Source organism: Apostichopus japonicus, chromosome 3 (genome assembly GCF_037975245.1).
Source record: "Apostichopus japonicus isolate 1M-3 chromosome 3, ASM3797524v1, whole genome shotgun sequence".
In the NCBI taxonomy this organism is placed as follows: Eukaryota; Metazoa; Echinodermata; class Holothuroidea; order Aspidochirotida; family Stichopodidae; genus Apostichopus; species Apostichopus japonicus.
This window is the reverse complement of record NC_092563.1, coordinates 16,308,254-16,332,034: the sequence shown is the minus strand read 5'-3', so window position 1 is coordinate 16,332,034 and position 23,781 is coordinate 16,308,254. Positions and strand designations below refer to the sequence as shown.

The window sequence follows — 23,781 nt, the reverse complement described above, 5'->3', positions numbered from 1 at the left end:
TATTGCACTCTTCTATTTGGAATATATTGGTTCTTTACTAAGAAGATTTATTGCATGTACAAGTGAAGGAAGCTAAAGGAACTACTATTTTAATTGGCAAACCATCTGATACGGAGTTGTAGATAATATTAATGATCAAGAATTGTTTACTGCCTTTCCAACCATCTTTGAGTTGAATGTCATTTCTGAACCGTCCATTATGTAACAACAATGTAGGTCAACTTTAGATACTAATTTTTAGCTTACATTCTATCTGCCTTAGATATTAAATTTCTATTGGGTGAACTACTGAAACTAATTTGATGGTCAACATAACGTGAAATTAAAATTCAAAATGCGATTTTAAGCTGTTATGTTAGAATGTCAAAACTGCTTTTTTTTTGTAGAATGCATGTTGTATTTGAAAAATGCAAAATGTTTGTTTGGCATGGCATTCATATTCTTTGCTGACACTATGTACAGCCAAAAATAATTTGCCTCTTTCAAAGGTAAGAAAGAAAGGGGAAGGGTTAGAAGAAGGTATGAGACCATCATTTAGGGGAAAAATTAGTAATTATATCTACCCGGACAGCTGCCCCATGGACATTATCAGGTGCTGCACCAGCTTCATCTGGGTCTGGTTGAATCTGTTGGTCACGCTGGGGGTCTAAGTGTGCCTCCTTCAAGTCCTTACTGATGTTAAAGAGGATACAGGAGGCAACGATAATACCACAAGCTCTTTGTGGTTCTATTTGCATGCCATCGCCAAGCAGACATCGAAATTTGTTCCTGAGCTGGCCGTTGACTTGCTCAATCTTGGCTCGTGTCCTTGTCTGTGCACTACAATTAAAGAATAATTATAAACTTGACAACTGTTATTTCATTGTTCACTATTAAGTAATTTATGTCTATTTTTGTCCGTATGGTGAACTACAATATACAGTTATAACTGATACTATATTGAGTTTGTGATTTTGTGTGCGTGCTTTTTGTACAAATCTATAGCGATGTATAAATTTAGATAGTCAAATGACCTGAAATGATACGATACCAAACCTTGATATGTGTTGGTTTGTACAAGCTTACTTACTTATTGAATGAGGTCTCTTCGAGTGTGTCTGGGTTCTGAATAGGCGTCATCAACCATGGCTGTAGAGGATAACTAGAGTCCCCGATAAGTATCCCTTGAAGTTGGTGATCCCCAACTTTCTCCCAACAAGGCTTTCACTCAGTATCCTACTGTCATGGGTACTGCCTGGCCACATACCTGCTACAACATTAATGATTTTGTAGTTTGCACTACAAATTAGCTGTACATTGATTGCATGTCTAACTTTACGGCTAACAAAAACATACTCAGGTATGTAAACTTCCTGTACATGCATGCTTCACCCATGCAGTTTCAATGAACCTCAACAATTAACAATTATGTGTGTGTACGTACAGCACACACATTACAGTGTGTAAAGTTACCACACGGTCTGCCGTGTATCGTGGTAAAAGCAATCGCCACAAAATCTCCACACAACAGTAACCAGATCATAGCTGACTGAACACAGTAATCAAAAAAAATGATGACTGCATTTTTGAGAGATAGCTGATGTTCCTGGTGGGTCTATGTGGTATTAGTAAAGAAGGGTTAATGGACATGACATCGAGGTAAATGATTCTGGAGGATTTATGTCAAATGGGCACGCGCGTACCATGCATGGAGGCCGGGCCATGTGATGTGTTCCAGGGTAGCACCAAACTGATATTTCTCTGTAGCTGTTCGAGAATACTGTTAGTGTTGGTGAAAGATTTGTCGGTTCGGACATGGGAACTAACGGCATAAGAAGGTACTGGTACTTCAGGCCTACGAAATAGTGCTAATAATGCTAGCGTTAGACATGCTGGCACAGAACAAGTATAGATACAGTGGTCTTGCAGCGGAAAATGTCGATGTCTGAATTGTATTTCAAGAACGATTTTTTGTCGAAAAGGATTGTTGAACTGGACGTGTTGCTGTGGGGAAACGTTTAGTTCAGTGCAACCACGGAATTCTCCATGGAACAGAGCCTAATGCTGCTCGATGGGAATATAGCTATCACGTTAGGCTACAGGCAAGGTTATTGCTAGGTAACGGGTGTCGTGTGCTGCTCTAAGCACGCATACATTTTACGTACTAGTTGGGTGAAATCATCATGCATAATGGGGAGAGTAATATATTAGTACCACCCTGGAACACATCACATGATCCTCCATGCATGGTACGCGCGTACGCGCGTATTTACTGTGTGATAGTTTCTCCAGATTCATTTACCTCGATACTCGAGGTAATAGTGACTAATAAACAGACACAAACGTCCAGCAAACAGACAGATATGTTTATATCCAGGCTGCTTCTAATCATTCATTACCTACTTCACGTTTGACTCGAGCCTTTTCAAATGTTGAAATTAAGAAATCCACAAAAACTATGCAAAGTTTGGCAGTTATATCATTTCTATATTTTTTTTGATAACAATTAACATTTAAAAATTTTTTTTAGTGAAATATATTACGTACCTGGTAAAAGTTATTAGTTTGTTTCAAAGAGATTTAAAAATGGACTGATTAAGAGCCGTAAGTAATGTTACTCGCATGTGTAACTGATACATTATTAGTCTGTATGATTTTGGCATAGGCTAGGCCCAATTTATGTTGTACATATTGTTAGGAAAATCGGGATTTTAGATGAAAAAAGTGCTGGGCAGGATTCACAATTTTTGAGACATTGCTGGGCGGTAATTTTTAGTACTGGGCGGGGCCACCCAGTGCCGCCCAGCGTGGGCACATCCTGATATTAAATGTATCCAGACTTGTGGAGATTGTTGGTGGGGGTGAGCGAGGAGGGGTGGCCCTGTATTTTTGCATTATTTCATTTTAATACATCATTATCAAAAATCATCAAATTGGTAGCTTCTGTCAATATTGCCAACCAAATTTCAGGAACATAGACATATATTTTGACTAAATTTTGTTGTTATGTATACATTAATTAATAGATAAGCAGCAAATCTTCTACATGAAAAAAGCCTTTTTGGCTAAATATCATAATCAGATTGTTACGAACAGTTTAGACTAATACAACAGGTTTAATATAGTTTTTTTTTTACTTTTTCATTTTCATTTTCCATTTCTTCAAATTATGACATGCATAAAGGCATAATTTTTGGCACATATTATGCTTTCACGCATTCACGCTTGGACTGAATCGGTATATATATATATATATATATTATATATATTTTGAAACATGTCTTAGAAACTCTTGTTCAAATATCGGTGAATACCAGAAAACTGCATCAGATTTGACAGGAATGAAGTAACAATTTAAAACTTTAGTCATTTGTCAATTTCTCTGAACCTGTGACAATGGCTGGACTATGTTAACACCAGGATCAATTATACCCCAGAGCCCCATTGGCTTTCTGAGGGAGATTACTTGTGTATGTTGTTTATAGACTAGAGGAATGGTCACAGATCATGCATGTTATAGCAAAAACTGTCCTCCTCAAATTCATTCGAGCATTTATTAATTCATTACTTGCTAGCATAAACTACCCAAAATACTGCCATTAGGTATCATCCTTGAGCACACCTAAATATTTGACCAGCCACCGTATGATTGTAAACACACACTGAGTGCTCTAACGGCTGGCACTACCTTCGTGTGTGTGAAGACAAGTTTGGTTTGACCATTGTAATAATACACAGTGTGGTTTAAATCACGAATTGGTGCAGAGGAGCGTTCAGTATGTTGGCTAGCATTACCAAATCGGGTAGATATTCAATCTCCCCTGTGTTTGGCCGAAAACAGGGGACTCCGGTGGTACTTTATATAGTGATATTGGCAGGGAAGATCGTAATGAAGGGCTGGAGAGGCAAACTGATAGCTCGGTTTTAAGTAGGAAATCTCAATATATCACAGATTATACCTGTTTGTCATGAACATATGATATGATCACTATTTTTTTTTTAAATAATATCATTAATGAATCCATTTGTCAGTCATTTGCCTGTTATGCTTATTTTACCAACTCTAAATAAAGAAGTTAGTGCCAGCCATTAGAGCACTTGTGTGTTTACAATCATGCTGTTCAATTAAAAAACTCCTTCCTTTTTTGTCATCAGGTGGTGGTGGAGGTCTTTGCGATCCAAATCCTTGTATGAATGGTGGTACTTGCGAAGAATTGCCCTTCTTGGATCTATATATTTGCCAGTGCCCTAACGGCCTCTTTGGTTTACAATGTCAAGACGGTAACAAGTTTTTTTTTGGTCATAAAATTAGTCTTGATATAGACGTTTTTTTTTTTTTTAAATAATATCATTAATGAATCCATTTGTCAGTCATTTGCCTGTTATGCTTATTTTACCAACTCTAAATAAAGAAGTTAGTGCCAGCCATTAGAGCACTTGTGTGTTTACAATCATGCTGTTCAATTAAAAAACTCCTTCCTTTTTTGTCATCAGGTGGTGGTGGAGGTCTTTGCGATCCAAATCCTTGTATGAATGGTGGTACTTGCGAAGAATTGCCCTTCTTGGATCTATATATTTGCCAGTGCCCTAACGGCCTCTTTGGTTTACAATGTCAAGACGGTAACAAGTTTTTTTTTGGTCATAAAATTAGTCTTGATATAGACATAAAGAACCACTGACATATAACAGCCTTTTCAGTCTCAAACATATCGGGTATATAGCGTAGGAGTGCTGAAGATGAGCGTCACTTTCGATTTGAGCTGTACTTAGATTAACTCTTTGGAGGGGGGGGGGGGACACAATTCCTTAATTCACTGGCGCGATATAGTTAAGGCATCATAGCCGCTTGTATGTGAACTAAAGCATGGTATAGGTTTTAGCCTAGTCCACCTCACTCCCTGTAGCTAATACTGAACATAAGATTCTGGCCACTGTAGATTAATATATCATCCATTCATTATAAGCACCTCTTGAGTTGGATGCATTTATGTTTGCTAGTGCTGCCATAAATAGCATCATTTAGTTTGGACCCAAAATACTAATCTATTTTTAAAGACTTTACCACTCTCATACATATACCAACCTAGCTTCCTCAAACATGCGAGGGTTAGTTTAGTTTAAAAGAACTAGTATAACTCTCTTTTTTAGTAGTACTCTGACACCCTTACAGAAACACCTTCATGCTCGTACTGGTCCTTGTAAAAATAGCCGCGTACATGCGTGTGAAATTGTAATTATGACGTACGTAAGTTGACCTCTAAGCAGCTAGCACTGAGCTCAAGATCGATGGGAATTAGTTCCATAATATATATTCATCATATTAAAGGGTGTGAAGACTCGCGTAAAAATAATGCAGGTAATCTGACCTTGTTACGAATGAGGTGTAACAGAAGTGTTAGACACCACCATCGATCCCAGAAAATACACACACAGCTTGCTACCGTCAAGGTCAATACCCACAACACATAGTACATAGCAGCGTGGACATCTCAGGTCTAGATAAAAGATAAAAAGGTATCACGTTTCATTGCTGTCTGCATTTTGCAGCGACAAGAAGAAGAAAACGTCATTGCAAGCCAAGGAAAGTTAACTTTTTCGGACAGTGGCACGAGGTTTGGAGCGAGTCTTAAAGTTTAAGCCTTTAAGTGCCTTAAAGTTTTGAAATGAATAATATCACCACATGTCTTGCTTGTCAATGGACTGGCTAACTAATGGCATTCACTGAGTATTAATTAAGTTGTCGGTTGAGAGATTCCACTGGCTTCTGTATATATCTCACTTTGAAAAATAATGAAGATGTGATGTACCTTTCAATCTAAACATTATATAAGAGGTTAGTTAAATGGTTGAGTTATTCATGAATTTATGACCTTGGCAAATCTCTAGTCATTAATTTATGTGGTTTATTCGTAATTTCTGTTAAAGGCGGAGGCGGACCCTGTGATCCAAATCCCTGTCGGAATGGCGGAACTTGTGATTCGATTCCCTTCATAGATGTACACATTTGTACTTGTCCAGATGGTAGCATTGGGCAAGACTGTGCAAGTGGTAAGAGAATCATTGGTGTTTTCTTGTTTTTTTTATATATATATATATATACATTTTTGGAACATTAGTATGAGGCTTTTCAACATCTGATTGTCATGTCCCCGATGAATTGCATCATTCATATTCATGACTGGGAGGTGTTAGCATGCGAATAAAGCTTTGTTTGTTGTTAAGTTATAAAATAACCTAAATCACTCATTCATTACATTAGATGGCATGTCAATGATGAATTGCATCATTCATATAAGTGGGAGGTGCCTGCATGTAAATGAAGCTTTGTTTGCTGTGAAGTGTCTTTAATGTCAGTCTGCTCATCTTTATTATGAATATTGTTCCCACAGGAGGAGTTTGTGATCCAAATCCTTGTGGTACTGGAGGAACTTGTCAAGAAACTCCCTTTGGACATATTTGTTTTTGTCCAGATGGCAGCATCGGTCCTGAATGTCCAGATGGTAAGAAAACCTTTGTCTCTTTCATGAGAGTAAAAAACACCTGACCTAACAGTTATGCAACAGGTGGAGGAGGCGGAGCTTGTGATCCAAATCCTTGTTTCAATGATGGATCTTGTTTGGAAATTCCTTTCTCAGATGGGGCATATATTTGTACCTGTCTACCTGGTACCTTTGGTGTAAACTGTGAAAATGGTAACTAAGAGAATAAATTCTCTCTTCCGTTTAATAGCAAGAAATTGACAAGACTTGATTATCTCCTTACAGTCTGTATTTGTCTTGAATTTGCTACAATCGGGTCATACCATATCCAACCATTAATGGCAAAGACCAGCCACCTGAATACATTGGTGACTTTAGTCCAACAACATTGCCAGCAGAATGGAACAATGAAGTTAGACATAAGTTTAGTCATGTTTAAGCAATCAGACAAAAGGTTGCCAACCAAACAAAGAAATGTTTTTTTTTTCTCTTGTGGAGTATCATGATTTCTGTACAGGAATAATTGGTTCATACCTCACTAATTATGATCTACTAAACAAGTTTATCCAAATATATATCTTATTTAGATTGAGGGACTGTAATATGTCTTAATTTTACATGACTTTTGTCAGAGTGCCTCAAAGTGACATTGCAATGCCAAATAAAGTAATTAATGCAATAATACAGTTTCTTGCTATACCAAATTTCTGAAGTTGTTAACAAGTGCCATTAACTTAAGACTTGCAATAATTCTTAATTCATTTATTCACTAGATACCTTATAACTAATTAAAAAAAAATTTAGCTTTATTTTTCTGTTATCTTTTTTAAAAAGGAAATTGAATATTTGGTTTGTGTGGTTTTGTGTGTATGTATTTTCTTGTGTGTAAGAAGTATATATGTCACATAGCTAGTGCCAAGTTGACTTCATAACTAATGAATGGTTTTTCTTATTATTTTCTTATTTTTTTTTTCTCTTGTAACAGGAGGAGGAGGCGGAGCTTGTGATCCAAATCCTTGTGGTCCCCGAGGAACTTGTCAAGAAACTCCCATTGGACGTATTTGTTTTTGTCCAGATGGCAGCATTGGTCAAGAATGTCCAGAAGGTAAGAAAACCGTTGTCTCTTTCATGAGAGTAAAGAAATCCCATCCAAACAGTTCTTTACTAAGACGCATCTTAGTGTAAGTCAAGTCCTCAGAGCACAGTCTTTACCAGCTCGCTTAGATACCTCTCACTATTGAAATGGATCATTTCCAGATACAGTGTTAATAAACGTGGTATGATAAAGCACAGGTATTGCCATATACCCCTACAGTTATGATCCTTAATCTGTCCATTGGATCTGCATCCTGGGTGTATATAGGTGCAGTGCTAATTCCATCGGCTTATCATCGGCATCATAGCCGCTTGTATGTGAACTAAAGCATGGTATAGGTTTTAGCCTAGTCCACCTCACTCCCTGTAGCTAATACTGAACATAAGATTCTGGCCACTGTAGATTAATATATCATCCATTCATTATAAGCACCTCTTGAGTTGGATGCATTTATGTTTGCTAGTGCTGCCATAAATAGCATCATTTAGTTTGGACCCAAAATACTAATCTATTTTTAAAGACGTTACCACTCTCATACATATACCAACCTAGCTTCCTCAAACATGCGAGGGTTAGTTTAGTTTAAAAGAACTAGTATAACTCTCTTTTTTAGTAGTACTCTGACACCCTTACAGAAACACCTTCATGCTCGTACTGGTCCTTGTAAAAATAGCCGCGTACATGCGTGTGAAATTGTAATTATGACGTACGTAAGTTGACCTCTAAGCAGCTAGCACTGAGCTCAAGATCGATGGGAATTGGTTCCATAATATATATTCATCATATTAAAGGGTGTGAAGACTCGCGTAAAAATAATGCAGGTAATCTGACCTTGTTACGAATGAGGTGTAACAGAAGTGTTAGACACCACCATCGATCCCAGAAAATACACACACAGCTTGCTACCGTCAAGGTCAATACCCACAACACATAGTACATAGCAGCGTGGACATCTCAGGTCTAGATAAAAGATAAAAAGGTATCATGTTTCATTGCTGTCTGCATTTTGCAGCGACAAGAAGAAGAAAACGTCATTGCAAGCCAAGGAAAGTTAACTTTTTCAGACAGTGGCACGAGGTTTGGAGCGAGTCTTAAAGTTTAAGCCTTTAAGTGCCTTAAAGTTTTGAAATGAATAATATCACCACATGTCTTGCTTGTCAATGGACTGGCTAACTAATGGCATTCACTGAGTATTAATTAAGTTGTCGGTTGAGAGATTCCACTGGCTTCTGTATATATCTCACTTTGAAAAATAATGAAGATGTGATGTACCTTTCAATCTAAACATTATATAAGAGGTTAGTTAAATGGTTGAGTTATTCATGAATTTATGACCTTGGCAAATCTCTAGTCATTAGTTTATGTGGTTTATTCGTAATTTCTGTTAAAGGCGGAGGCGGACCCTGTGATCCAAATCCCTGTCGGAATGGCGGAACTTGTGATTCGATTCCCTTCATAGATGTACACATTTGTACTTGTCCAGATGGTAGCATTGGGCAAGACTGTGCAAGTGGTAAGAGAATCATTGGTGTTTTCTTGTTTTTTTTTATATATATATATATACATTTTTGGAACATTAGTATGAGGCTTTTCAACATCTGATTGTCATGTCCCCGATGAATTGCATCATTCATATTCATGACTGGGAGGTGTTAGCATGCGAATAAAGCTTTGTTTGTTGTTAAGTTATAAAATAACCTAAATCACTCATTCATTACATTTGATGGCATGTCAATGATGAATTGCATCATTCATATGAGTGGGAGGTGCCTGCATGTAAATGAAGCTTTGTTTGCTGTGAAGTGTCTTTAATGTCAGTCTGCTCATCTCTTTATTATGAATATTGCTCCCACAGGAGGAGTTTGTGATCAAAATCCTTGTGGTACTGGAGGAACTTGTCAAGAAACTCCCTTTGGACATATTTGTTTTTGTCCAGATGGCAGCATCGGTCCTGAATGTCCAGATGGTAAGAAAACCTTTGTCTCTTTCATGAGAGTAAAAAACACCTGACCTAACAGTTCTTTACTAAGGAGCATCTTAGTGTAAGTCAAGTCCGCAGAGCACTAAGTTCTGTGTGTGTATGTCGAGTTTAGTGAAACAGGCCCCAGATATCTTAATTTAGATTGAGGGCCTGGAATATGTCTTAATATTACATGACTTTGTCAGAGTGACTCAAAGTGACAACTCAATGCTGGATAAAGTAATCCATGCAATAATACACTGTTCTTGCTTTAGTAACCTCTGAAATTGTTAGCAATTGCCATTAACTTAAGACTTGCAATAATTCAAGGGATAACATGAGTAGCGCATTGTCTTGCCAGCTCAGAGTTTAAAGCCAAGGTGTGGTCATGACATGGATAACAGGGAGGGGTATACAGTTTTAATATTAAAAAAGTGGTGGGCATGTTATCCCTCCGATCGTGTGACGGTAAGTAGAATCACAATCAAACTTCAACTAAGTCTCGTTTAATTATTAGATTCTACATACCATCACACTCACTTCGGTTTAACATGAGACTTTAAAGCAACGTGACCACAAGAGAGGAAAACGAAAGTTATTGCCTGTCTTATATTTTCTATTTTTGCTTCAGCAGAACAAAGAAGGTATACCTTACTTTAGGGCATGTAACAAAACAACACCATATATTTTTGTGGTTACATTAAAACAAAAACACATGATGAGGCTAAGCCGGAATATTTGTTCCGAGCACCCCCGATGCAAATAAATCACCTCTGGTGATTGGTTTGTCATAAAATTCAGCAAAGGTCTTTTCTGAGGCCCAACCTGCTGCATCTAGTTCATTTTTATCTGTGGTAGAGGAACTCCCTTCACCGGAAGTCTGCGGGATAGAGGGTAACAGGTACTGAGGGTTGAGGCAAGCATCTGTCACGTTAACAGGCTCCATTTTCACCAAGAAAGGCTGTTGGTAGATGAAAATGACCCTTTATTGTACAGAGCCACAGGTTATTTAACCTTAATGATTTTAATCATTTGTATAATACAAGCCCCTTCCAATACATATTCGGTGGGCCATTGATGAAAGTTAGACAATGAAGTTAGACAAAAGTGTAGTTATGTTTAAGCAATCAGACAAAAGGTTGCCAACCAAAAAAAAGGAGAATTTTTTCTTTTGTGGAGCATCACATGTTCTGTACAGGAATTATTGGTTCATAACTCACTAATTATGATCTACTTAACAAGTTTATCCAAACATATATCTTATTTAGATTGAGGTCCTGTAATTACGTCTTAACATTACATGACTTTGGTCAGAGTGACTCCAAGTGACAATGCAATGCTGGATAAAGTTTATTATTGTTATGTTGTCTTCCTCTCTATGAGAAGCTTATTAGAAGCTTAGAAGTTATTTGTGACCCCCCTCCCCCCCCCCCAACTTGCAACCAAGATAATAACATCTTTATTAGAACCTACCATTGAAATATCTGGTACATTGTCTATGTAAGAGTCAGACAATATGTTCCACTATATACAGATCAAGAGATGCAGCTAATGACTTAAAGAACATTACTCAAAATGCAGAATTAATGTGCCGTTGCTTGTTTGTTATTTTGATCTTGCAGGAGGCGGAGATGGGTCGTGTGCTTCAAATCCTTGTCAGAATGGTGGAACTTGCGAAGAATTTACTTTCCTTGATGGTTATTACTGTAATTGTCCTCCTGATGCCTTTGGTGTAAACTGTGAAAATGGTAACTAAGGGAATAGCTTCTCTCTTCCGTTTAATAGCAAGAAATTGACAAGACTTGATTATCTCCTTACAGTCTGTATTTGTCTTGAATTTGCTACAATCGGGTCATACCATATCCAACCATTAAATGGCAAAGACCAGCCACCTGAATACATTGGTGACTTTAGTCCAACAACATTGCCAGCAGAATGAAACAATGAAGTTAGACATAAGTTTATTTATGTTTATGAAATCAGACAAAAGGTTGCCAACAAAACAAAGGAATGTTTTTTTTTCTCTTGTGGAGCATCACAAGTTCTGTACAGAAATAATTGGTTCATACCTCACTAATTATGATCTACTAAACAAGTTTATCCAAACATATATATTTCATTTAGCCTCTGAAGAAGATCCTGTTAGGATCGAAACGTCAGGCCAACTTACTTTTACACAAACATATATCTTATTAAGATTGAGGGTCTGTAATACGTCTTAACATTACATGACTTTTGTCAGAGTGCCTCAAAGTGACAATGCAATGCTAAATAAAGTAATTAATGCAATAATACAGTTTCTTGCTATACCAAATTTCTGAAATTGTTAACAAGTGCCATTAACTTAAGACTTGTAATAATTTTTCATTCATTTATTTTCTAGATACCTTATAACTAATTAAAAAAAAAATTAGCTTTATTTTTCTGTTATCTTTTTTTGAAAGGAAATTGAATATTTGGTTAGTGTGGTTGTGTGTGTATGTATTTGCTTGTGTGTAAGAAGTATATATGTCACATTGCTAGTACCAAGTTGGCTCCATAACTAATGAGTGGATTTTCTCATTTTTTTCTTATTTATTTTCTCTTGTAACAGGAGGAGGAGGAGGCGGAGCTTGTGATCCAAATCCTTGTGGTCCCCGAGGAACTTGTCAAGAAACTCCCATTGGACATATTTGTTTTTGTCCAGATGGCAGCTTCAGTCCTGAATGTCCAGATGGTAAGAAAACCGTTGCCTCTTTCATGAGAGTAAAAAAACAACATCCAAACAGTTCTTTACTAAGACGCATCCTAGTGTTAGTCAAGTCTGCAAAGCACTAAGTCCTGTGTGCCTAAGTCGAGATTAGTGAAACAGGCCGCCCCAGATATCTTATTTAGATTGAGGTCCTGTAATCTGAAGCCCTCAGTCTCTGGTTTGATAAGTTATTTGTGAAAATATCTGTTACATTGTCTTTGTAAGAGTCAGACAATGTATCCCACTATATACAGATCAAGAGATACAACTCAATGTCATGACTTAGGAACATAACTTCAAATGCGCAATTCGATCAGTGCCATTAACTTAGACAATGCAATAAGTCTTAATTAATTTATTCACTAGATATCTTATAACCAGTATTTTTGTGTGTTAGATTTATTTTTCTGTTTTGTTTCTTGCTACAGAATATTGAATATTTGCTTTGAGTGGTTTTGTGTGTGTATAGGTATTTGCTTGCATGTAAGAAGTAAAGATTTCATACAGCTAGTGCCAAGTTGACTCCATAACTAATGAATGGATTTCTTATTATTTTCTTATTTATTTTCTCTTGTTACAGGTGGAGGAGGCGGAGCTTGTGATCCAAATCCTTGTTTCAATGATGGATCTTGTTTGGAACTTGCTTTCTCAGATGGGGCATATATTTGTACCTGTCTACCTGGTACTTTTGGTGTAAACTGTGAAAATGGTAACTAAGTGTGTGTGTATGTATTTGTTTGCATGTAAGAAGTAAAAATTTGATATAGCTAGTGCCAAGTTGGCTCCATAACTGATGAGTGGATTTTCTTATGATTTTCTTACTTATTTTCTCTTGTAACAGGAGGAGGAGGCGGAGCTTGTGATCCAAATCCTTGTTTCAATGATGGATCTTGTTTGGAACTTTCTTTCTCAGATGGGGCATATATTTGTACCTGTCTACCTGGTACCTTTGGTGTAAACTGTGAAAATGGTAACTAAGTGTGTGTGTATGTATTTGTTTGCATGTAAGAAGTAAAAATTTGATATAGCTAGTGCCAAGTTGGCTCCATAACTGATGAGTGGATTTTCTTATTATTTTCTTACTTATTTTCTCTTGTAACAGGTGGAGGAGGCGGAGCTTGTGATCCAAATCCTTGTTTCAATGATGGATCTTGTTCGGAACTTCCTTTCCCAGATGGGGCATATATTTGTAACTGTCTACCTGGTACCTTTGGTGTAAACTGTGAAAATGGTAACTAAGTGTGTGTGTATATATTTGTTTGCATGTAAGAAGTAAAGATTTGATATAGCTAGTGCCAAGTTGGCTCCATAACTGATGAGTGGATTTTCTTATTATTTTCTTATTTATTTTCTCTTGTAACAGGAGGAGGAGGCGGAGCTTGTGATCCAAATCCTTGTGGTCCCCGAGGAACTTGTGAAGAAACTCCCTTTGGATATATTTGTTTTTGTCCAGATGGCAGCATCAGTCAAGAATGTCCAGATGGTAAGAAAACCTTTGTCTCTTTCATGAGAGTAAAAAAACAACATCCAAACAGTTCTTTACTAAGACGCATCCTAGTGTTAGTCAAGTCTGCAAAGCACTAAGTCCTGTGTGCCTAAGTCGAGATTAGTGAAACAGGCCGCCCCAGATATCTTATTTAGATTGAGGTCCTGTAATCTGAAACCCACAGTCTCTGGTTTGATAAGTTATTTGTGAAAATATCTGTTACATTGTCTTTGTAAGAGTCAGACAATGTATCCCACTATATACAGATCAAGAGATACAACTCAATGTCATGACTTAGGAACATAACTTCAAATGCGCAATTCGATCAGTGCCATTAACTTAGACAATGCAATAAGTCTTAATTAATTTATTCACTAGATATTTTATAACCAGTATTTTTGTGTGTTAGATTTATTTTTCTGTTTTGTTTCTTGCTACAGAATATTGAATATTTGCTTTGAGTGGTTTTGTGTGTATAGGTATTTGCTTGCATGTAAGAAGTAAAGATTTCATACAGCTAGTGCCAAGTTGGCTCCATAACTAATGAATGGATTTCTTATTATTTTCTTATTTATTTTCTCTTGTTACAGGTGGAGGAGGCGGAGCTTGTGATCCAAATCCTTGTTTCAATGATGGATCTTGTTTGGAACTTGCTTTCTCAGATGGGGCATATATTTGTACCTGTCTACCTGGTACCTTTGGTGTAAACTGTGAAAATGGTAACTAAGTGTGTGTGTATGTATTTGTTTGCATGTAAGAAGTAAAAATTTGATATAGCTAGTGCCAAGTTGGCTCCATAACTGATGAGTGGATTTTCTTATTATTTTCTTACTTATTTTCTCTTGTAACAGGAGGAGGAGGCGGAGCTTGTGATCCAAATCCTTGTGGTCCCCGAGGAACTTGTGAAGAAACTCCCTTTGGATATATTTGTTTTTGTCCAGATGGCAGCATCGGTCAAGAATGTCCAGGTGGTAAGAAAACCGTTGTCTTTTTGATGAGAGTAAAAAAAAACATCCAAACTGTTCTTTACTAAGAAACATCTCAGTGTAAGTCATGTCCTTAGAGCACTAAGTCCTGTGTGCGTAAGTCAAGTTTAGTGAAACAGGCCCCAGATATCTTACTTAGATTGAGGGTCTGTAACACTTCTTAATTTTACATGTGCGCGTGATTCAAATCCTTGCCAGAATGGTGGAACTTGCGAAGAATTGACTTTCCTTGATGGTTATTACTGTACTCATCCTCCCGGTAGAAGGAAACTTTGAGAGGAATTTCATCTAATATCAACAGAGAATGTTGACTCAAAATGTCTCACTTTGTTTACAATTAGGTGTTGTTTATTACATCTCACACTTTCTGTGAATAGTGGATGCTGTAGCAACTACATTCATAACTTCCAGGGCAGTAATAAACACCTCAGCTCTAGAACAAATGTGTGGTTGCAAGGTAATATATAAAGGTTCAAGAAACACTTATTCATAGCTTGCAAAGATATTATTTGTGATCATAGCAGCTGTTAAATCGTGCAATATTTCACTGTTTCTCGCATAAGGTAACCTCTGAAATTGTTAAGTAGTGCCATTAACTTAACTTAACAAATATTTGGTTGCAAGGTAATATATAATGGTTCCAGAAACACTTATTCATAGCTTGCAAAGATATTATTTGTGATCATAGCAGCTGTTAAATCGTGCAATATTTCACTGTTTCTCGCATAAGGTAACCTCTGAAATTGTTAAGTAGTGCCATTAACTTAACTTATAACTAGTAAAAATTATTTTTGTTAGCTTTATTTTTTCTTCGTCTTTCATGTAAGATACAATTAGTAAACTGAGCTCTGAAATCTGTATGCAGCCAGTTAACAGCAAAGTGATCTGCCTTTCTGACCATTCCTTTATTCAGAAGAAGGAAATGGTTCTTCTTTTGTGAAATGCGTTCTTTTGTCCAGGAAACTGCACTTTCTATCAGATATACCATTACAATTAAAATCTAGCTGCGATAAGAAGGTGAAAATGTTATAACCATCATTCACGAATGGTGCACTGCACATATGGCTTCATATGAATACAGTCTTGTTCCATTGACAACAACAACAACAACAACAATTAATATTTATATAGCGCTATTCCATCTAGATCATAGCGCTTGTGACACAGACACAACTTAGCATGGAAATAGGTGAGTCTTAAGATTACTACGAAATTGAGAGATATTGTCAGTTTCTCTGATAGTACGAGGGAGATTGTTCCATGACTGTGGACCGGCTACACTGAACGATTTCTGACCCAAGACCTTGTTCGTTCTAGGAACATTCAAGCGGGTTATGTCATGAGTAGAGCGGAGAGTTCTTTGGGGAGTATAAGGTGACAGTAGATTGGATAAATAAACAGGTGCAGTATTGTTCATGGATTTAAAGACATAAAGACAGAGTTTAAACTGAATCCTTTCCCTTATTGGCAGCCAGTGGAGTTCTTTAAGTGTTGGAGTAATGTGATCTCTCTTGGATATGGAGCATACCAACCGGGCAGCATTGTTCTGCAATCTCTGAACTCTGTCCAATTCATGTTCCGTAGCACCAAAAAGAAGAAGATTTCCATAGTCGAGACGAGAGATGACTAAAGCCCTGACGACATGATGGAGAGTTTCTTTATCAAGATATCTCTTTATTCTCCGGATGTTTCTTAACTGGAAATGTATTGATTGACAGAGGCTAGATATTTGTTTAGTCATAGTCATATTTGCATCAAAAATTATGCCCAAGTTCCGAACCGACTGTGTTGGTTCAATATGTGCATCACCGATTTTCAGTAACACAGGTGGCAGTTTCTGAAGAAAATAGGGTGATCCAAGCACAATGAACTCTGTTTTGCTCTCATTTAATTTTAACTTGTTGCAAGACATCCACTCTTGGATTTCAGCAATACACAGTTGAAGCCTCTCAATAGCATGCTGCCGTGCACCTGGTATTTTTGGGTCAAAAGAACAGTACAACTGTGTGTCATCTGCATAGAGATGAAAGTCTAAGGCATGACGACGAATGATTTTACCGAGAGGGAGTGTGTAGATTACAAACTTTAAGGGGCCAAGGATAGAGCCTTGTGGCAGTCCATACTCTAAATCAACAGGATCAGAGTAGTTGTTGCCAATGGAAACACGGCTTTGTCTATCAGACAGGTAGGATTTGAACCATTGGAGGGCAATCCCTGATATTCCCAACTTTGTATTCATTCTCTTAAGCAGTACATCATGGTCTATAGTGTCAAAGGCGGCGGACAAGTCCAATAACACCAGAAAAACAACATGAGACTTGTCCATCGCCTTAAGTACATCATCTTTAACCCTCAAGAGTGCTGTCTCAGTACTGTTATGTGTCTTATATGCAGACTGGTACGGCTCGTCGAGATTGTGCAGAGATATGTGCTGTTTCAACTGTGTGGCAACAGCTTTTTCAATGAGCTTTGCCACAAATCTGATATTTGATACAGGACGATAACTACTTAAAGCATTGTGATCCAAGGAAGGTTTCTTCAAAATTGGCGATATTATGGCTTGACCAAGAGAATTTGGGAAAATGCCGGATGAGAGAGATGCATTTATGATTGAGGTAAGTGCAGACAACATGATGTCTAGATTTTGTTTTAGTAGCCACGTAGGAATGGTGTCAAGGGTGCATGATTTACTTGCAAACCCCTTCACTAATTTCCGTACATCCTCCTCTGAAATCTGTTCAAATTCATTAAACATTTCCAAGTCGGTAGGCTGTTCATTGATCTCATTGGTAGCCTTATCATTGCCAGGCAGCTGCTCATCAAGAGCATTACGGATTTTATCAACCTTGTCCTTGAAGAATGTGGCAAAGTCATTTGCCAGAAGTTGAGGTGAATCGGATTGAGGAAGAATTCTACGGTTTTTGTTGAGCAAGGAGTTTACAGTTTTAAAAACATCCTTTTTGTCAGAATTTGCAAGAGAGGACCTGTAAAACTCGATCTTACTGGCATCAATCAATTGGTTGACTCTATCCCTCTGATTTTCATAAGCCATACGATCGATCTCAGTACCCGATTTGCGCCATTTTCGCTCAAATTTCCTTCTCAAACGTCTTTCAACACTGATATCACGATTATACCAAGGTTGCTTGGGTCGTAACTTATGAGACTTGGTTTTGAGAGGTGCGTGCTTGTCGAGTACAGAAGTGATGGCTGAATCAAAGCTGGTCAGCAGTTCCACAGGTGACTCACTAGATTGTACTTCACAAAATTTAGATGCAAGGTCTTTTTTAAAAGCATTGTGGTCCATACGCTGGAAGTTTCGGCAAGTAGTGACGGAGTTTAGAGGCACAGATTTCTCTTGGTTTAGCACACAATGAATCATGTGATGATCAGATAAAGAGCTAACTTTCACCTTAAATTCATTGATTAATTCATCATCACAGCGTGTTATGACAAGATCCAGAGTATGTCCAGACCTATGTGTAGGCTCAAGAATGTGCTGGTACAAACCAGAAGAAACAAGAGTTGCGTTAAATTTCCTAACAACTGGGTGATCAGGCTTGTCAACATGGATGTTGAAGTCACCTAGTATGAATAATCTGCTTGTTAAAGATGATATGTTGGTAATAAAGTCATCAAATTCTTCTAGGAAATCAAAAGTTTTCTTTGGGAAAGGATCAGGGCGATAAACGACAACATATGTAATACCATTTATCGGGTCTGTGATGCAAGCATATTCAAAGGTATGAGCAATCAGATTAGGTTTGAATGTCCGAAATTTCATCGCTGTTTTATAAACTATCGCAATACCTCCGTGGTCATCAGTACCTCTTGGATAATTTAAGAAGGAGTATGTTGGTGGTGTGCATTCTCCAATGGTAACAGCATCATTTTCATTCAACCACGATTCTGTTATGCACATAACATCAATATCATGCTCAATTAGGTAGTCACTTAAAAATGTGGTTTTATTTCCGACAGACCGGATGTTCCAAAGGCACATTGTAACCTTTTTCTTGATGGTAGTTGTGTTTGTAGGAGTTGAATTGCGGACAGTTTCTAAATTTGTGGATTCCAATGTGAAATTTGGAATATGTTTAACTTTCCCCCTATTTCCACGATGTGTTGGATGTCTGTTGTTTATACCAAGAGTCACTAAATGTCTCCACAAAGTGTTAGAAACATGGGCTTTGGCATTCACATTTAGATTTATATGGAGTAACTGTTCCGTGGTGTAAGAGTATGTAGGTCTTGATTTGACTGAAGTAAGAGTAGGTGCTGGTGTAACATCAGGACCGGGGTTTGGATGAACGTCACCTGCCTTGAGGAGTTGGAGCTTGAAAGTCACTGTGGAGTTTGAATAAAGTGCAATATTTCTACCAAGAAATTTGTGATGATCAAGTTTACTATTGAAGTAACTAGTACCATTGGTATTCACATGTAGTAGTACATTACACTGGAAGATAGTGCAGTGTAGTAGGATGCACACAACAAAAGCCAACTTGGTGTAAGCCATTGTGTCATAGGAAGAAATCCATTGTATCATCCACTTGAGCACGTCAATAATATTGATCTTTCCTGGAAATGAGATTCACTGATGCATGGTTGAACATGGATAGTGCAGTGTAGTAGGAGGCACACAACAAAAGCCAACTTGGTGTAAGCCATTGTGTCATAGGAAGAAATCCATTGTATCATCCACTTGAGCGCGACAATAGTATTGATCTTTCCTGGAAATGAGATTCACTGATGCATGGTTGAACACTTGAACACGTCAATAATATTGATCTTTCCTGGAAATGAGATTCACTGATGCATGGTTGAACATGGTCCAAAATTGACATGAAACAGCAACATTTTCTGGGAGAAAGTTATATTTTTTTCGTTTTGGTCAATAAACAAAACAAAAAAACAGATCTTTTCAGCAGTCACCATCATCCGTTGAGACGATGTCAATCTTTCTGCTGTTGCCAGAAAAACTTGATAAAAATTCCTCAAAGCTTGACGAAGGATTTGGTATCTTCACGACGAAACAATACAATCGAGACGAGCTGTTTTTGCCCTCGTAGGGCAGAAAAATTTGAAGGAACTATGTTTTTATAACACAGTACCAACAGAACATCCTGTTAAATATAATCGGTTGACTCTCTTGTATACAGAACGGTGGAACAGTAGAGCCCTCGCCGAGATTATCGTCCGGATAAAGCTCGGCAAAAACATTGACGGTGTTAGAATTGATGTAAAAGAATGACTTTCAATTGTTTTTTTCTCTTCACATCTTAGAGGATTGTAATTCCATAATCTGTACAAGTCAGTTCGATCCAGTTTGCGGAACCGACCTGGTATCGTACAATAATGTCTTCATGTCTGTCCTCTGTCCCACCCTGCTGCTAAACAGCAATTACTCAAACAGTCTTTACCAGCTGTACAAATTGCTTTAAAGTTGATGATTCTCTCACATTGTTTGAAATATTTGTTTTGTTTATTTTAGATGTTCAGTGTCCAGATGGTTTACCAGCTTTGCCATGCTTGAGGAATCCCTGTGACGGTGCGACATGTGCTGCGAATCCCAATGCAGAGTGTGTCCCCAACTACTGCGATAGAATCTCCCCGTGTTTGGCCGAGTGGTTTGACGCTAACGGCAATCCAGCCGATTGCGGTGAGTAGAGTCACCCTCTTTACGATCTTCCCTGCCTATAGCAAATACCACAGGCCAGGCCAAAAACAGGGGAGATTGAATATGCTATAGCCAAACTGAACAACAATCCTCTGCACAAATTCATGATTTAAACACACAGTGTATTATTTCAGTGGTCCAGCCAAATTTGTCTTCACACAGGAAAGTAGTGTTGGCCATAAGGGCAACTTGTGTTTTACAATCATACAGGTGACTGGTCAATGAATTAGGTGCATGCACTCAAGGATGAATCCAAATGGCAGTATTTGGGGTAGTTTATGCTATCAAGTAACAAATTATTAATGCTCGAGTGAATTTGAGGAGGACTGTTTTTCTTTAGGCAGGCTTGACTGTCATGCATTTCTTGTTCCTAGCTTTTAGGTCATGTGTGTTAAACGGAGGCTGACGAACATATATATCTAATGGTGATAAGTAAAATGCTCAGTAAACTTTTAAACCTTGCTGTTATTTAAACTAATATAGTAATGATTATGATTTTTTTTAATTAGATAGAAGCCACATTGCTTTGCATTTCCCACATTTAGGTATTTACAATTGTGATGTTGCATCTTTCTGACGTTCATCATAATCTCTGAAATTGTTTTCAAGTGCCATTAACTTAGACTTTGCAATAATTATTCATTTATTTATTCACTAGATACTTTATAACAGTAATCTTGTTTGTTAGCTTCATTTTTCTGTTTTGTTTATTCTAAGGGAAATTGAATAATTGGTTTGTGTGGTTTTGTGTGTATGTATTTTCTTGTGTGTAAGAAGTATAGATGTCACATAGCTAGTACCAAGTGGCTCCATAACTAATGAATGGTTTTTCTTATTATTTTCTTATTTATTTTCTCTTGTAACAGGAGGAGGAGGCGGAGCTTGTGATCCAAATCCTTGTGGTCCCCGAGGAACTTGTGAAGAAACTCCCTTTGGATATATTTGTTTTTGTCCAGATGGCAGCATCGGTCAAGAATGTCCAGAAGGTAAGAAAACCGTTGTCTCTTTCATGAGAGTAAAGAAATCCCATCCAAACAGTTCTTTACTAAGACGCATCTTAGTGTAAGTCAAGTCCTCAGAGCACAGTCTTTACCAGCTCGCTTAGATACCTCTCACTATTGAAATGGATCATTTCCAGATACAGTGTTAATAAACGTGGTATGATAAAGCACAGGTATTGCCATATACCCCTACAGTTATGATCCTTAATCTGTCCATCGGATCTGCATCCTGGGTGTATATAGGTGCAGTGCTAATTCCATCGGCTTATAGTCTCGATCGTTCGGACCCGAGATAGTGTTTACGATATATCATTGCCAATATATCATGCCGTTGTATCAGTGATCCCTTGGAGGTGCAGTCTAATTGAGATGCAGTTGATTGGTTTATAGTTAAGTATGATCATCCTTGTAATGTATTCAAGGTACCACAAGGTTATGTCCATCCTATTTTCCTATGATCCCTCGACTCTCATGCCAGTGTTGACTTGGTCCATTGGTTAATGTATGATCTACCCAGATCCTGGTCATGTACTGCGGCCTGCGGGTACCACATGGTTATATGTTCATTCTCCTTCCCTCCCTGGAATCCCATCCTAGTGTTATCTTGGTCCATTGGTCTGTGTATGATCTACCCAGATCCTGGTCATGTACTGCATGTACCACATGGTTATATGTTCATTCTCTTTCCCTCCCTCTAATTTCCTCCCAGCAGTAGGAGTGTTTAATAGCTCAGTGGATAATGCCTGGTGCCTTCCAATCATAAGGTCCCCGGTTCGAGTCACTCCAAGATTAATGTATGTCGTCCAGTTACAGAGTCGTTGACATATGACAATCCATAATCATGGACGTTAAATATGAATCTAAGAGACTGACTTGGGTCAGCTTGCGGCTTTGATAAGCCAATGAGGCTTCCTCGTGAATTCCTGCTTGCAGGAGGATCTAAAATACATACATACGTACAGCATACATACAGTAGACAAGATTGATTGGTTTATGGGTGATCTGTTCAGGTCTGTGTGACCTACCCTGTTCCAGTACCACACATATTCATTTGTTATCATGTAGTCCTCCAGATTGTTATTAGATTCATAAAAATGTTTATTCACTGTTCATTCCATTTTTTTTTACCCATGATCCAGATCCCTGCAGCAACTCACCTTGTCAGAATGGAGGACTTTGTGTGCCCACAATGGCTGGGGCTTTTGTTTGCCAGTGTCCATTTAGCTTCGCTGGTCCCACCTGTGAACAAGGTCCGTACAGAGTTCATCTTCAAAATCATAGATTTGATTTACTTCTCAAAATGTGGCTTATTTATTTAGTTTTACTTATGATTTTTATTTTTTATCTATTAATTTTTATTTCTTAATACTCTGTATATGATGTGCCCGTCAATAAATACCTCAATGGCAGATTTGCTGTTTTGATATTCCTTATACAGTATTCCATTATTATACAGGATACAGTATTTTTCATCAAACAATATGCAAGTCTCTATACCCTGCTTCAGGGATGCCATGAATTTCTAGCAGAGGAATAGTTAAATTGGGATTTGCCACCAGCTTAAGTAGTTGTGCTTGTAGTTAATTGGTACTGCCCATAGACTTTGTATATCATAGCTGGATCACTGGATCAAATCTCATTCAAGCCAGCACTCTGCTCTAAAGATAGATTCTGTCGTTACTGTTATATGGATTTCATATATGATTGAGCATACACATAAACAAGAATTGTTTTCCTTGTAAGACGCAACGCCAGTAATATATATATATATACATATATATATATATATATATATGTGTGTGTGTGTGTAATTGAAATTGTAGTGAGTTGGAAAATCCAGAACTAAGATTTCTTGTTTCTGGAAACAATTCCATTCAAGTTTAAAATTCTTGCTCTATATTTTTTGTCCGGTCTATATAGAACTGCCCTGTGCAGACCCGAGTACTTCCTGTCTCAATGGTGGAACTTGCGTACCCAACGATAACGACGGGTTTACCTGCATTTGCCAGAGAGATTTCTTCGGCGTTAATTGTGAAATCAGTAAGAAAGTAAAACCTTGCTTTTATTAAACTAAATATAGTAATGATTTATATGATTTTTTTTTAATTAGATAGAAGCCACATTGCTTTGCATTCTCCACAGTTCGGTATTTACAATTGTGATCAAGTTGTATCTTTAATAATATATAATATATAATCTTTAATGATATATAATATCTATGTAATGACAGAAATGATAATTTACATTAATAATTACAAAAATATTTAATATAACTGTAAAAAACAGTAATATATTAATATTGATATATTCAGGATGAGAGTCTTTGGTTGTACCATGTTAAAAGTGGAACTGAAAAAAGCTTGCTTAAAAGTAGAGAAAATATCTG

General features: G+C 37.5%; 1 protein-coding gene across 1 annotated transcript in view; it reads left to right on the top strand.

Moving 5' to 3' along the window:
• LOC139965007 (uncharacterized) overlaps window positions 1–23,781 on the top strand; it is an 89,266-nt gene that overhangs the window by 24,671 nt on the left and 40,814 nt on the right. Inside the window, exons 13-32 of the mRNA XM_071967154.1 lie at window positions 4,135–4,260; window positions 4,474–4,599; window positions 5,905–6,027; window positions 6,369–6,479; window positions 6,543–6,671; window positions 7,444–7,563; window positions 8,945–9,067; window positions 9,410–9,520; window positions 11,137–11,262; window positions 12,108–12,230; window positions 12,826–12,954; window positions 13,087–13,215; window positions 13,348–13,477; window positions 13,607–13,728; window positions 14,322–14,451; window positions 14,581–14,702; window positions 20,209–20,376; window positions 21,261–21,380; window positions 22,535–22,645; window positions 23,316–23,435. Coding sequence (XP_071823255.1) covers window positions 4,135–4,260; window positions 4,474–4,599; window positions 5,905–6,027; window positions 6,369–6,479; window positions 6,543–6,671; window positions 7,444–7,563; window positions 8,945–9,067; window positions 9,410–9,520; window positions 11,137–11,262; window positions 12,108–12,230; window positions 12,826–12,954; window positions 13,087–13,215; window positions 13,348–13,477; window positions 13,607–13,728; window positions 14,322–14,451; window positions 14,581–14,702; window positions 20,209–20,376; window positions 21,261–21,380; window positions 22,535–22,645; window positions 23,316–23,435 — 2,499 coding nt within the window. The remainder of the gene's footprint in view (window positions 1–4,134; window positions 4,261–4,473; window positions 4,600–5,904; window positions 6,028–6,368; window positions 6,480–6,542; window positions 6,672–7,443; window positions 7,564–8,944; window positions 9,068–9,409; window positions 9,521–11,136; window positions 11,263–12,107; window positions 12,231–12,825; window positions 12,955–13,086; window positions 13,216–13,347; window positions 13,478–13,606; window positions 13,729–14,321; window positions 14,452–14,580; window positions 14,703–20,208; window positions 20,377–21,260; window positions 21,381–22,534; window positions 22,646–23,315; window positions 23,436–23,781) is intronic.